Source organism: Falco punctatus (assembly GCF_963210335.1).
Source record: "Falco punctatus genome assembly, chromosome: 6".
Classification (NCBI taxonomy): Eukaryota; Metazoa; Chordata; class Aves; order Falconiformes; family Falconidae; genus Falco; species Falco punctatus.
In genome coordinates, this window is record NC_137585.1 from 85522648 (window position 1) to 85538343 (window position 15696).

Genomic DNA, 15696 nt, shown 5'->3' on the forward strand with positions numbered 1-15696 from the left:
AAAAAAAAACCAAAACCAGCCAGTTAAAAGACAGGTAGTCTTTCACCTTTCCAGTCCATCAGAGAGGAATGTTCTGGACCAATAAAAGGCATTGGCAGTTTTGCCACTGATTTCAGTGGGAGCAGGAGTGGACACAAAAACGAATTGTCTTGGGACCCTTTGAGAAATCCAACAGGACTGTTTCAAAACAACAGGGTTGTGAGGTCAGGGAAACAGGACAAACAACAGATGGGTTTTGTAAATCTTGCTCTTTGTTAGCATGCTCATGCTTCCTTACATGAATGGTGTTTTCGTAAAATGAACAAAAAACAACTGAAAAGTATCTTTTATTCTCCTCTACAGCCTGGCAGGTGTTTTTCAAATGTTATGATTGAATGTTTTGACAAACGTTATGATTGTTGAAATCCACCGGATGGAATACAAAAAGCACTGATATTTTCAATGGGAAAAACTAGTGGTTACACATTGTAAGCCACTCGTCTTTAGAAAGAACTCAGCAATTTGACATTAACTGATGTCTCTTTCCAGAAATTGTAAGTCTTCCTTACCTGATGGACTGCAATGTAGGTCTAACTCAAAAGCAAAGCTGAAAATTTTAAATGGGAATGGGGAGTAACAGAGCCCCAAAACTACAGTAATTATTTTTTGCCCTTAAAATATTCAAGCACTAATTTAGATGAAGGTAATTGAGACCAGAAAACCCCAGTAGTTTTGAGGAGTTGAAATCAGAGCAGGTGACTGGATAAGGAATGTGTAGAATAGCTCACATGCACATTGGGGAGTTGGAGGGCTCTAAGGAGCATAGGGATTTGGAAGTGACAGAAACTTTTATACCTCAAATCACTTCTTTGCTGGGCAGTGGGGTGACGGTAGCTGTCAGTCTGTCGAAGCCCAGAGGGAGGTCTTAGCTTGTAATGAGATGAGAGCCATTGCTTTAAGTACATACAAATCTTTCTGCAACTTCAACTGCATAGTGCTTCTTTCTTATGTTAGTAGCTTACAAAAATAAACAAGAAGATATCTGTCTATCAGTTTATCTACTGTTCTATCACTTTTCTTAATGCTCACATGGCTTTCCTCATCACTCTAGCATATAACAATTATTGATATAATTGAAACACTCCTTTGAGGTAAGAAAGGGACAGAATTTCCAAGACACACACAGGCAACTGAGGCACAGAAAGAGCATCTCCTGTGAGGCTACATGGGAAGGGAATGTCAGAATTCCTGAATCCCTGACCAGCATCCACACTTCAGACCATCCATCCTCTGGTCCACATGAGACAAAGGGCAATTCAAAACATCTCTTGTGTGCGTGAAGAGCAATACCAGTAGTCTGAGTTGTAATTTCCTAGGTGGCAAACACATGCCAACTCCTAAGAACTGGTAGTTAAAGAGAATTTTTTCTACAGGCAGCTTTAACTGCCATTAGCACAGTTTCTCACACACTGCTAGGTGGCTGTTACTGGTCATCTACCATGGCAGTTCCCATATGACTTGAAAATAAGGCAGGTCTGAAACATGCCAGGTGCTGTGTAGCAGGAAAGGTACCATGGAGGCCAAACTCTCCTCATTTCCTTGGCAAGGCATGACCATATTCGCAATTGTGAAAATCTGGTTACACTTGAAAAATTACCTGCACCTACAGCCTCGCGTGCTGTTTTGCACAGCTCTACCTGTTCTCTATCCTTATCCTCCATATAGCTGTTAAAGAGAGAGAACCTCCATTTCTGAGGCTTGCAAGACCTAAGATTATTGCTATCCCAAAATCTAGCAAGGTAGGTCAAACAGTTCAGATAAGCTTTGAGTTCCCGAAGTTCGCTATGCAAATTATGGTCTGTGGAGGTGGTATGGGCATTACGGCATACTGTACCTTTGAGAGAGGAGGTAACGTGTACTACGACATTCTCTTCCTGGTTTAAAAATCCACCCTCTTGGCTTTTTGATGTAGGCATCGAGGGGATGGCTTGAATCTCTGGCTTGGTTTTTTTGCTACTAAGTATATATGGATGAACATCCAAGGAAAAGTGTCGCGTGTGTTTTTTTTCACTGCTTGTGCTTGGGATGGCATTTGGCTCAGTTTTATGAGCAGACGATTGCTGTGAGGTTTTTGCAGCAGACTCCAACAAAGGAGCTATAAGGCTGTCTGTCGCTGTTTTTCTCCGCACAGGCTTCGGTTTTTCAGGTTTATGGTTCTCAACCTTCATAATGGCTAACTGTTCCTTGAATGGCTGAGGAAGGGGATTGGTAGTTGGGATCCATTTCATTTTCTTCCTTGGTCTCTTAATGATGAGCTGCTCATTAGCATCAATGTCTGCTGGATCAACGCTAGGGTCTATTGTTTGGATCCCTGAATCACGCATGGTTGGAGTGGCATCATGGTTGGACTGGGCCAACGCTGCAAGCAGCTGGCGTACCACATTGTCATACATCAGATCGCTTTCATTTGTAATAAAATCCAGACGGTTCAGTGATTTTATGTGGTCCCGATTTTCATTACAAAACATGGCCAAAATATTGATATCACAAAACTGGGACTTCTGCCACTGTTTCTTTGTCTTTATTCCAACTTTGTTCAGTTTATCAAATATGAAGTTAGACTTGCGAAATATGAAGAGGTGAATTAAGTTGATGAGGATTATCAAGTTCATGAAACAGAGGAGAACAATATCTACACCAGCAATAATCCGCTGGAGCTGGACAGATGGCAGTTTACAGTTCACTCTAATGTGCAATTTGGAGCTGCTTGTTTTGTCTGGAGGCTCTCCTAGTGCACATGTAAATTCATTTTGCTTCTGTGTAGCATAGTAGGTGGATAAGTATGTGATTGGTATGATGCTTAAAAAGATGATGAACAAATGTCTCGCAAGATAAAGCTTAGCTAAAAAGTTACTTCGTCCTCTTCTTTCCAGGTATTTCTCAAACAAGTTCTGTTCAGGGCTTTTTTCCTTCTCTGCATTCTCAATGATTTCTCTCTTCTCTCTCTCAGTGATCCCTGGGCCTTTGGACTGAATCTGTTTCTCTATTTTTGGTGCCCGCCCTTCAGCTGCACGGTGGTAGCAGTTATCGATCTCCTGAAGCAAAAAATTAAGCTCTGAAGTCAGTCGGGTGGAGGCCAGAAATTCCCAGCCCAGAGCTGGAATGTACATTATCCCAGCAAAAGCCAGCAGTGCATAAGGTAGGAACTTATGCTCAAACAAGGAGGGCCAGTGGCTGGCATCAACTCCTGGCAAGGCATCTTTTAATTCTGTCCAACAATATCCTCTGGCATACAAGGCTTGATCGCGGGTGAAGTTGTGTGGTGTGTAACAGTATATTGGCTCCTCTGTATAACAGAGAGAAAAGTCACTGCTGTGCATTTAACCTACAAAAGGAGCTCTGGAAAATAAACATTTCAAATTATATCAATTTTTACTGTATCTTTACATGACCATTAAGCCCTCCATGTCTATTAGGCAGCTCAGCCTGCACCCATCTTCACAAGCCCCCAAGCAACACTATTTACCTGTAAGTTTTAGAATGAACCTGAGCTAGAAATTTCAGTGAGAAATACATATTTTGGTTTAATTACCTCCCTGAGAACAATATCCTAAACAACTGTGACCTAAACTCTGTAAAGCTAAAAGACCTGATAACTACTATACAGCAGCTGAGGATGTTATGTGCAAACGCTGAAAGGCTCATTTAGGTGAAATTTAAGGTTCACCCCAGCTAAATATTCTAAATAGAAAAAAAAAAGTTAGATGTAGCTGAAGGCAATGTTTTTAATCCTTATTAACAAAGTCTACTCATTGGATATGGTAGAAAAAATTGAAACTTAAAAGACTTACAAGCATTTAGTCAACTGCATCCCTCCCAGCTAACACTCTTGAATTAAAGTGTGACTAACCAGGACAGAATCTCGTGTGTTAACTGTACTTATCACTATGAAAATTTAATTCTACATTTGAAATTGTAACATTGTTTTTTATACAATGTGCAATTAAATGCTGGAACTTGCTTCATACAGTATTATGGAAGAAACAAATACTGTGGATCAAGAAAGCAATCAGACAAAGTAATGGAAGAAAAAGTATAGCAAGGATTATTAAATACACAGTGATGTAATTTTTCTCTCAGGACACGTTTAAGTCACAGGCTGCTGGAGGGTGGAAGGGTTTATCAAAGGAATTAACACCATATGCTTGTCTATTTTAACACTCCTTCCTAAGCATTTGCTTTTTGCCATCATCAGAGACAGAGTGCTGGGCTAAAAGGACTTTAGTCTCGACCCAGTAGATAAATTATGTTCTTACACAATTACATTTTTCTAGCAATACATAAAAATAAGATAGAAAAACTTGTGAAAGCTAGAACAGTATTAATTGCCCAAAGAATAATGACCATTATCAAAACACCCTCTTCAAAGAAGAAGACCATATCTTCATATTTTGGCAGGTAGAACAAAGAGAATATATTTTACAGTGTTCTGGTGTACCTTTTAAAAACTTTCTAATATTAGACCCACAGGAAGAAGGAAGGCATGTTCTCTTGAATTGAGAATTGCTCAAGAACACCCAGCTTGCTCCATTTCTGAATGCAGTCTACAATTCAGATTGAGAACAGCTCACTGGAAGACAGTGGTGGTACTGTTCTCTTAATAATATAAATCAATAAAAGAAATACTAAAATATAGTGTTTGATAATAATAAAATATTAAAAATAAATAGGTAGACGAAAACCCTAATCCTTTTGACTTAACAGAGGACTCCTTACTTAAGCAACTGTTTCTCATATGCCAACAAACCAAAAGCATTTACTACTTCTTTGGTAAAATGTTGGGGTTTAAACTTCTTCTGTGACCTACAGAGAGCTACATACTGATAACTGCACAAAAAAATATTTTTTTTAATTGATTCAGTGAGGATTCTTTTCTAAAAATACAACCAATTTAAACCAAATTGACAGAATAGATGATGCTACCTAAGACAGCATGTGAAGTGAGTAAGCCTTGCAAATTCTTTAAAGACCTTTAAATTCTTTAAATTCTTTGAAGACTATTTTTAAATGATCTAACTTCAACCTCAGAGGAGAGCCTAAAGCACTGTAATGTTGCACAGCTTCCCATTTAGACTATTTTTGTGTATTTACAGCCATGTGCTACAAGAAAAATGCCCACTGACTCTCCTGGTTTTGGTAATTACATGTATGTCCTCCCAACCCTACGCATGAAGGGATGCATACAAAAAATTTCAGCTCCTCCTATGAGAGAGTTACTCTATGATTTCCCAGGAGACAAAATAGATTCCAATGTGAAAACGTTCCCATGGGGGAAAAAAGGCAAAGAAGCGTGGTGTGTTTCTCATAAGCAGAAATATTTTTAATTGGGTGTCCCTAAGCTCAGTAGAACCTGCTAATATGAAACCTAGTTTCCTGTGACAGACATGGGTTCATTTCCCCTAGGTCTCAACACCATGAATACTTGGGAAGACAGTAACAAGCATTCATATAAATCATCCATCAGGATTATTTTTGGATTCGTATATCAGTTGCTACTACCAAATAAACTGCAAGTAGTTCTCTTCACTGATACCTGAAAGTTAAGATGACTTCTCCCAAAATGGCATACATACAACAACAATCAAATATATATTTATCTTATACATTCAAAAAGGAAAAATACAAAAATGTATTTACATTTACGTTGGATAGATCAGTTAGAGACTAACTCTGCCCTCTATCCACTGCCACTGCTTCCAGTCTGAAGAGCCTCACAACTCCGGTTTGGACTGAGCAACTTCATTAGAGGCTACTTTAAAAATGGGGCTGCCCAGACCAGTAGAGAAAGCAAATGTAATTTTACAGGATTTTTTTTGCTTTTCCTGGTTGCCTGATAAGTTGTGAGAGATCTCTCACTTATTGGGATAGCTGAGCATGGTGTCCTGTTCTTATTCAATGTTTTGTTACTTGTCGACGCTAGTTCAGTATTTTCTTTGCACATTTGTTAAATTGACATGATTTTCATTATATGCCATATAAATCCCAAGACCCTTCAGATGAAGCCCAATTCTCAGACAAGTCAGTGGGACTTCTGATAACTGATTCAAGTGGGGGCAAGTGAGTTTCAATGCAATTTTATTTGAATGGCGTTTTCTAATATTTGAGCCATACTCACCATCAGTGAATGCCACTAATTTTGGTGGTTATTCCACAACGGAACTTAGCTTAACCTTCTCAGCATAGGACTTGACTCACAGAGCATAACATCAGCTTAGGAAGCTCATTCATTTAATCCAGACAATGAAGAAGAGAGGAATACCCTTTCAGATAATGTTTCAAAGCAAAAGACTAATTTAGCTGTTGCCTGGAGGAGCCTGTCTCTCTTCATTGACAAAAGGCTGCCAAGCAAGATGCCACTAGGCTTGAACTAGCATCTGTGAATGCTGCTTCTTAGGGGATGGCAGCATTTAACCTGGCATTTAACACCATGAAGGTGTTTGACCCCATCATGGTAGGATATGGACCTGCTTCTCCTCTACTGCAATCTCTGTCCATCAGGAATAAATGAAAAAGAAAAGCATTAGGTCAATAACTAATCTTGCTTGTTATGAAAGATGGCAGTAACATATAGCTGGATCTCAACACGCAGATCTGATGAGGACAGGGGAGTAATGAGTTGTTCTCACACACATAGCTCACTTTAGCTGTGAGGGCCCTACTTAACGCAGTTTCAAGAAGGCACAGCAGGCCTGTTTTATTATTTTACAATGTTCCCCTGATAGGCAAGTAGCATTAAAGAAACAGGCTGTAACAGTGTTAAAATCATGGTTCTGACATGGGATCATGTAATATAAAAAAATGTATTTGCTTTTAGCTTTATATTCATAAATATAGAAAGTTTCTACCGATATTCTTATTTCACCCTGAAAATGCTCTAGCAGTTTAATAAGTTTCTTTTTCATATAACCACTCCAGCCACCATGAAATGCAGCTTTTCCCCCAAGACTCCACAGTTTAATTGCATAAGGAGTAACTGGTCAATTATCTAGGAAAAGACAATAGAGTAAGATGCTGTAAAGAACATTTTTGGAAAAGCTTAGGGGACATTATTTTGGCTGAGTGGATTGGTCATCTTCTCAATGTTGTCTAGGCTTAAGCCCATAAATGCAATTTATCCCTCCACTCTCCTTGATAGCTACATTCTTGTGAGCCAAAGAGACAGAAATTCCTACAAAAAAAACCTCCAAAACAACCCTGACAGCAAGGTCAACATCTCCAAAATAATTTTTTTTCCAGTTCCAAACACTGAAAAGGCAGTTCAGGGTAGACATGTATCTGTGATTTGTACACGTGTGCATCTGTAGCAAAGACAGAAAAAAAGTACGGTAACTAAGCTGCCATTTTTATTGGTGGCTGGAATACTAAACTCAACTTTTCTGCATTAAATGGGATGGCTTGCTGCAAGATTTTTTAGTTCTGATGCTCAGAATAAAATCTCAGTAAGTTCAAAGTCTGAAGGTCTGCCCTTAGATTCACCTACACATGCCAGAATACAAAGTTCAACACAGTTTCAAAAAAACATCACTTGGAATACCTAAGAACAAATCCTGTCTTCAGTAATACTTTCCTACAGTCACTGTCATTCCCAGGAAATGTTCCTTTTAAATAATTTTTTAAGAGGCTAAATAACCCTGTGCTCATGCTGTGCAGAAATAATTACTACATCAGAAAAAAAGTCCTTGATGTTAACATATTATATAGTATATTATACTTTATCTTACACTGACGAGTATAAAGATGCATACTAAGAAGGTTAGCTTCCCTTGTTTCAATAATATTAATGATCACAGGAGCACTACATCAGATGTTTTCAACAGTTGTATATAAATCCATTTTATAACGCTCACTATGAATGTAAGTAGCTTCTAGAAGTCCACAAAATTATTCTTGTGGATAAGCTATGAGAGACATCTCACTGAATTTTCTGGACATACAAACAAGATAAAATAATCAAGACAGGATTACTGAGTCAGTTGTGTAATACAATTGATTGTGGTATGCCACTTGAAAAATTTAAAATCCCTTGGCAGCTAAGGTTTTTCACATGCTCCATTCTGTATCATCTCATCTCATCAGCTTAAGTACTGCTTCAGTGGAGAAAAATGAATTGCAGGAAGTCATGTGGTATAAAAGGCATAGTTTATGGGAATGAAACAGAGTGCATGGTCGTGAGAAGATAGGCAAGATAGGGAGATGGAGGAAGGAAGGGGCTGTGATCAAACAACTCGTTAGAAAAGACAATATGGAAAGAAGGAATGAAGTATGGAAGCTAGGAGATGCCGAGTCTGCTGCCTGTTAGTAAAGGCTCTGAGAAATGCTTGTGGGCTTCCTGCAGGCACAGACTCCCACTCCTACTGTTCCCAGTCCAAGGTCAGCCACCTCCCTTCAGTGGTTTCCCAACCTCCATATACTTCAGTATACATTCAGCTGCTCTCTTCAAGAGGCCCTGAATTAAACATCGTTTGTCAGGCTGCAAGTGCTAGACATGAAAATATGTTAGATAAATAAATCTCCTGCTTAATTTCAACCAGGAAATACAGTATTGTAAGTTCTGAAATTCCTCTATCAAGGGGCTGGGGTGCTGAGGTTCGGGGTTGGAACCCCTGTGAAACTTCCCACTGCAAAAATCAATCTCTGGATCTGGAAATGGAGTTACCAATGGGAAAATCTGCTAACTGCTTTTTTAGACCACTCCCGGAAGTTATACCCCTATGCAGAATGATGGAAACGCCAGAAGCAACCTTAGAAGTTACCGAGTGCCACATCCCACTCAAAGCAGGGCCAAGACTGAGTTCAGACCAGTTTGATTAGGGTTTTGTCAGTCTGAAAACCTCCAAAGATGGAGACTATACAAGCTGCCTGTGCAACTTGCTCCAATGCTTGATTGTCTTCAAGGTGAACATTTTTTTCTTTAGGTCACATCTAGCAAGAATGGCTGATTCACACAGGAGTGATTTTTTTCACATTTGGGAAATAGCCATTTAAAAAAATGAATGCAATGGCCAGTTGCACTAGGAACACATTAAGTAAAATATGGCTAGAAGGCTATCATTGAAATACAAGTGAGCCTCAGTATTGCATCTCAATCAAAGGAATAGATCAACAGCACAGTTCACCAAAGATGCTCTTTGGGGTATGTGTGTGCATGCATGTGTGTGGATGTCTGTTTTCCTATCTATAAAAAATAAAACCTTGCAAAAAAATATGAGCTGGTGTACAGGAAACAGAAACGACACTGTCAAGAAAACATGGTGAAGCTGTAAATATGTATCGTTCTCCATTACCTCTGCAAAACTAAGTTTTTACAAGTCTTCCCGGGAAAGCGAGTGAATTGCATCTAACACAAACATTCCCTTGCCCCTTCAGAATAAAAATAACAATGCCAATCTCTTAATATTCAACACTAAAAAATTCGATCTGCTCCTAAAAAGATGTAAGTGACTTCATGCACTGGACAGTTCCTTTGAAGCCAATGGGATTACTCACAGTGCATAGAATTTGGCAATTGCATCTCTCTTTGAAGAACTGATGCTGTAGGGGGGGTCAATTTCAAGCTTCTAAAATATTATTACGATAAAAAGTTATTTAAAGAAATAATGACAACACCTTACAATGCTTTGGGTAGACATTAGAAAGTAAGAAAGGAAAATACTAGTAATAAACAGTATATACCCGTATATAAAAGGGCAAATGACCTTTCACACCTACCACATTCCCAGTGAAATAAAGTATATTCACCTAAAGCACAGTATAAACCATAATAATAAATTGTGTATGCCTCTTGTGACCTCCAGCTTTTAGAATTTACTCTGGAAAAAGAAATCACACCTCATTAATCTTCCAATTGAACTGCATGATTTCAGCATTCTAGTGCTGTAATTCAGTAATGCAGAAGGAATAGCACAATTTTCTTACAACAGACAGAAAAAAAGGAACCCAGTTTTCAGAAAATACAATTAAAAAACGAAAAAAAGATGAAAATTCTTCTGCTTGCTACACCAAGACGAAAGTAAGTATGCCTCTTCTCTTGTGCAAAAAATTATTCGAAGATCTAGGAGTAAACATTCAGTCTGACCACCACGGTGTATAGGCAGCAGGAGTGGTGCCTAGGTGCCGCTGAACAGGCTGGATTTCCCAGCTCCTGGACAAGTGCTCTCATGCTGGAGACCCCAGTTAAGTATCAGGTAGAGTATATTGATAAATATATTTACTGAGGTAATTATATAACAGACTCACCCTGGGCCTAGTGCTTCCTAGCAATTGGCTTTCTGCCCTCTTGAAGAGGATTGCTAAATCATCCTTGTGCTGGTGCCCAACCTGCCTATGAAGAAAAGCTGGCATTCCAGTCAAGTTCTCTGATGCACTCATTGTACAGTCCTCTCCATTTGACTCTAAGAAGAAATTCAGTGTTTAGGTAGAATCTTTGATTCTCCCTGCCCATCAGATGCCAGAACACAAGTTTCTAACAGCCAAGATAAATGAGAAACTCCCTAAATTCAGCAATAAATGCCAGTACTTGGCAAGGGTAGTCCTTACCATACTGCTCTCCTTACATTGTGTCACATATGTGTAAGCAATCAGACATACATGCCTCATTCATCTTGGGTACTAAAAGCATTGCACAAGAAAGCAGGTAGCAAACTGTTTATTTTGAGAAACAGAAATAATTTATTTAGTAGTTTTTCAGAAACGTTTAAATGGAAAAGAAGAAATGTCCTGGATCCTCTTCTCTCTGGAAAAAAGAACAAAAAACATTCATGTTACTGAGGTTGAACATGTAGTCTAAGGAAGTATAACATTATCTAAGCAGTATACAGGTTTTCCATCTCAGTCACACAGTCCGCAAGGACTATGTAACTCTCTACTTTGAATGTGATTTCAACAAATACTGGCTAATACCCAAATTAATTCACAGCCAAAGGAAAAACTCTCTTAATTTAAGTGGTTTATTTCAACTACTTTATTTAAAGGTTAGAAATCAGTACAGCATGAGGATGGATTCTGGAAATTACTTTTGTGTATCAACTGTAGTCATACAGTCCTATTTAACTCACCAAGTCATATGAATAAGAAAAGAAAACATTCAACAAACTAAGCCTTAACTTAGCAAGCTAATTATTAATAATTATTACTTTTATCAAAACAAAAAGACAATACCTTTACCTTTCTTAGGGAATATTCTTTCCAAATCTGAATATAGGTTCCATGCCCAGGAAGTCGTCCTAAGGTACAAACTTCTCCATGATTAACAAGGTAAGGTATAGCCTTTTTTGCCCACTCTCTGAAACCACTTGTCCTGTTTAAGAAAAAAATCTTGAAAAGAAAGTCCCTAAAGAAATGAGATAGGAAACCACTGCTGCTAGTAAATTTTACTGGCCTATACTCTACAAGGATTAGTCGTAATGGCTGAGATGTAGATAAGCAGTTTCAATGACTGATAGGTAACGGGTTACCCACAGGGGTAACTGCAATGTAAGGGCAGCAGCAGGTGTCCCCATATTTACAATTTATGTTTTTTTCCTTGCAGGACTGCTGCTTGAACTGCATATATTTTGGATCTGCAGAATCAATAAATTAGTAATGCACTTTCCTAGTGTATATATATATAGTGTATATATATACATTTACAGAACTTTATTCCTTGGATGTAATTAACATCAGCTCTTCTAAAATTAGCTGGCATGCTGAAGTTCACTTACCAGCAATTTGAGGCTGAAAGACTTGTAACACCTGCCCAGGTTATTCAGGAGATAAAGATACCTACTCCTACTTGGTTGATATGTTGAAGTCTGTTGGAGAAGGTTATTTCAGAAATGGCAACTGTTATGCAGAAGGTGCAGAAACACCTAAATGAAATCCCTTAGGTTGCTACTCTAGAGGAATGTTTCCTCAATAATGAGCTACCATCTGCCATGTGATGGCCATGCAGTATGATGGTAACATCATTGGAAAGAGAGCTTATTTACAATGACTGTACTGTTGAACATCACTAGGAGCATTTCTTCCTGTGCTCAGGAGAGCTCTGTGAGAACACAGAAAATAACCTAAGAAGGAAATGATGATGCCAGTAATTGTACATAGAGGTGTGTTTCTGTATTATAATGTTGCTTTGTATTATGTTAAGATTTAAGGGAAGGTTAGATCTGAATTTAAAAGAATGCATTCATCAAAATATAATTAATGAAATTCAGCCATGCACACAGTCCTACAAAAGAGATCTGAATAATATTTACTTCTAAATTTAGCGCTTACATGAGGAGGTGAGTGGAATTTGATGATGTACAGATCTTCTGCACAGGAGAAGTAATGTGTGAAAACAAGTGTTTTAATGTTTTCCAAAGAAGAAAAAATATTTTTTGGCAATTCAAAAAAATCCCCTCTGGAGATGGATCCCCAAAGCAATTACAAAAGCACCCAGACAGTATGATAATGTGGACTAGAGTAACACCTAAAGTGAACCGCGAAAACATACAAATGCCAAAGTAAAATGAATTATGAAAATCCAGTGAAACTGATGATACATATACAAGGGTGGCTTCTTAAGTCATGAGTCAAGTACAAAATACAAATACAGGAAGCAATATGGAACAGTAGGTTTGTTCCATTGCATTATTGTTATTTAATGACTAGAAATGAAAAAGATTGCCTGTATTAAGTACCTCTTGGCATAAACACAGCACCCCAAAAATGTCATTGAAAAGGAAAAAAAAAATGCCAATAGTTTGCTCATTATGTAATAATGTTATTATAATAACATAGTGTTTAGGAGGCAGAGATGGCCGGTCTACTGCTTTTTGTAGAACTGGTTCCTCCATGTTCAAAGAAATTGGGTTTTTAAAGTAACAGAACCATTTTGATCTGTCACAACAGAGCCAGGAAAATCAGCGTCCCAAGGCTCCCAGGGGCTCTGCCAGTTCCAGTGTGGAGGTCTTCTGCCCTCCTGAAAGGTCATGGATGGCACAGAACAGAAGGTACCTCAAACTCAAAATGCTGAAATACTTACTTCAGCATTTAACTAAAATGCTCCAGAAATAGTCACTGAGCTCTAAGATGCAAAACCCACACCACATGTCTCTGCACCTGGCTGCATCATTGCTCCTTAGAATCTGCACGACAGGCATGGTGCCAGTAAAGAAAAGCAAACAAATCCCCAAAACTCGCTATCATAATGAACTGCTGTATTTCCCAGTTCAAATGGAAGAGTATAATACATACCTGGGACAAAATCTCTGATGATGTAAATATCTGCAATGATTTCAGTGTTTTTCTTAGAATAAAACCTCCACAAGAATCATGCCAGTCTACTGAAAAATTATTTAGCTTTTGTAACTAAATGTGTATACCTACTGAAGATGCCCACTGCAGTCATTTTTAACACTGACAGAACCCAAGGAACTCAGTAATGATGCAGATTCTTCTTGAAGAGTTGTACAGCTCTAAGAAACAATACAAGCTGAGATTCCTTCTTGATCATGGACGCATAATTTCTATCTCATTTAGGGACAAAAAAATCCCCTCAAATACTTCAGGGTAGCTTTGAAAAAGAGTCTCTACCTTATTCTTATGTATTCACAAGATTTTTTCTTGACAAAGGTGAAAACTAATTAAGTACCTCTTACACAAAAATATTTCGGACCATCTGTTCAAATTGTTGAAGTTATCTGAAAGCATGTACTAAGTTAAAGCTCATCCACATTTTGGACCCCTTCACGTACATGACACTTGAGAAGATAAAGGGGTTAATAGTGCAAACAGGGTCATTAAAGTGCATACGAAAAAAAGATTATGTATACATGTCAATTAAGTTTGAGAAATGGAATTCATGACAGAAAAATATCTGTAGCCACTAGGAACTACAGTGGAATGATTACATGTGTGAGGCTCAAGCATTTCCTCAAGAATACCTTTCTATTTAACATTCAGCTGTGTAACTGCAAATCTTTAAATGATCAAAACTCATAGAAAGCCAGCTCGCATATCTTGTGCACAGCTCACGTTTGTGTGTGAACTGCCCTTACCCTTTGGGAAAAATTCCATCAGCAGTGCAAACAGCCAGCAGCTTAACTGCAGCCAGCCTGTGGCTGCTTGTACTATTACAGTTCTTTTTAAAAATATGTGATTAGAAAGCACTTAAACACAAGTGGTACTGAGACACTTCTTAGAAAATTCTCTTTTCACTGCTAATGCCACCTCAGAACCAATTTCTGCACTGGTGTCATCATGTACATAAAACAATCTGGCCCTGTACTCTTCGCACAAAAAATAATCCTCAAAAAATGTCATCTTCACTTTTTTACTGTATGTGGCTTTAAGTGCAGTTGAAGTGGAAAACAAGATCAAAAACCATCTATCAGATAAGTCACATAAGTACAGCATATGTAAATATCTTGCCCTCAACTTGCAACACAAATACAAAGTAAAACTCCATCTCATAATACAGAAATCCTCAACATATACTATTTCAAATATACTGTAGGGTGAAATGCGTAAAAAGACATTAAACTCACTCATATACAGTATTACACTGTGAAATAAGCATTGCTTATGCAAATGATTACAAATCAGAAAATAAAACAGAAAAACTTGAACTGACCCTTCAGTCATTTAACTTACTGTCTCCTTCCATTACTTCCTCATGAGAATTTTCTAGGAGAAGGGTGGTAGAGGGCTGAGCTACGTAACTGCTAAGAGACATAGAAATACAGTATTTATGAGCAACTTTTTGGTATTTTGTAGGCACTGTTTTATATACCTAGCAAGAAAATCAATGCCAAAGCTTGGCTTTTGATTAAAGTACAGAAGTCAACTGGATGATTGTTTTGCTTTACTTTATTAAAGTATTGGTATTTAACAGCTTTTGAGGGAAAAGCAAACATGATTGCAAAATGGCAAGAATAATTCACTGTGAATAGAAAGCACAAGGCACTACACAAGAGGGATATGACTTGGCAATCCCTGTAATTGACCACATCAGTTCTAAAACTTTTGTAGTTTGGAAACCGAAATATTTCAGTATGGTGAAGATAACACATAACAGAAACAGCAATGTATTCTCCTTTGGGGCCCACCACTCTGGTCCCTTACACAGAGAACTCCCACAGACATTACTGATAGTTTTGTTTCTTAACACAGCACAACACCGAACTGGAATATTTAAACCACTTACTGAAAACATAAAACAATACAAACAAACAAAGCAGCACATCATGAAAACCAAGTATCTCTTCATCAACTGGATTGCAGAACAGTGTCTTGGAAGTTCAGTGAACACCACGAGACGCTTCACTACAAAAGGCTACCACTCACTGCTCGTAGCATCGTTGCTGGTCACAGAGGACAGAATACAGTACTTGCTGACCCAGCAGCATCCTACTTGTAGCTGTGGTTTGTATGTACTAGTTCCATGGTAAAAACAGGGATAGCAGAGGATAACAGAAAAACACATGGAACATCAAACTGATAATATTGTGGTCTAATACTTTGCATTCTGTGCATTTTAGAAGTGAAAATGGAAACGTGGTGTATATTAAAGGAGTAATCCCTTTTTATCTAGATCCGTATCTCCCCTGACTTACCATGCCTTGACCCGAGATACTGAAACATCGTAACTAAAACCAACTGCTGAACACCAACACAGTGTTGTTCATTGTGTTGAAC

At 38.2% G+C, this 15696-nt stretch overlaps 1 protein-coding gene across 6 annotated transcripts in view; it reads right to left on the reverse strand.

Moving 5' to 3' along the window:
• PANX2 (pannexin 2) overlaps positions 1 to 15696 on the reverse strand; it is a 44401-nt gene that overhangs the window by 21360 nt on the left and 7345 nt on the right. Inside the window, exons 3-4 of one of the 6 annotated variants that reach the window (XM_080393994.1) lie at positions 1874 to 3325; positions 835 to 908 (exon numbers count right to left, since the gene is read on the reverse strand). In XM_080393994.1, coding sequence (XP_080250120.1) covers positions 877 to 908; positions 1874 to 3325 — 1484 coding nt within the window. In that variant the 3' untranslated portion in view covers positions 835 to 876. Of the gene's footprint in view, positions 1 to 7; positions 3379 to 10669; positions 10772 to 11202; positions 11336 to 15696 lie in introns of those variants that run through there. The other 5 variants (XR_013929197.1, XM_080393991.1, XM_080393993.1 and 2 more) reach the window with 5 other exon arrangements.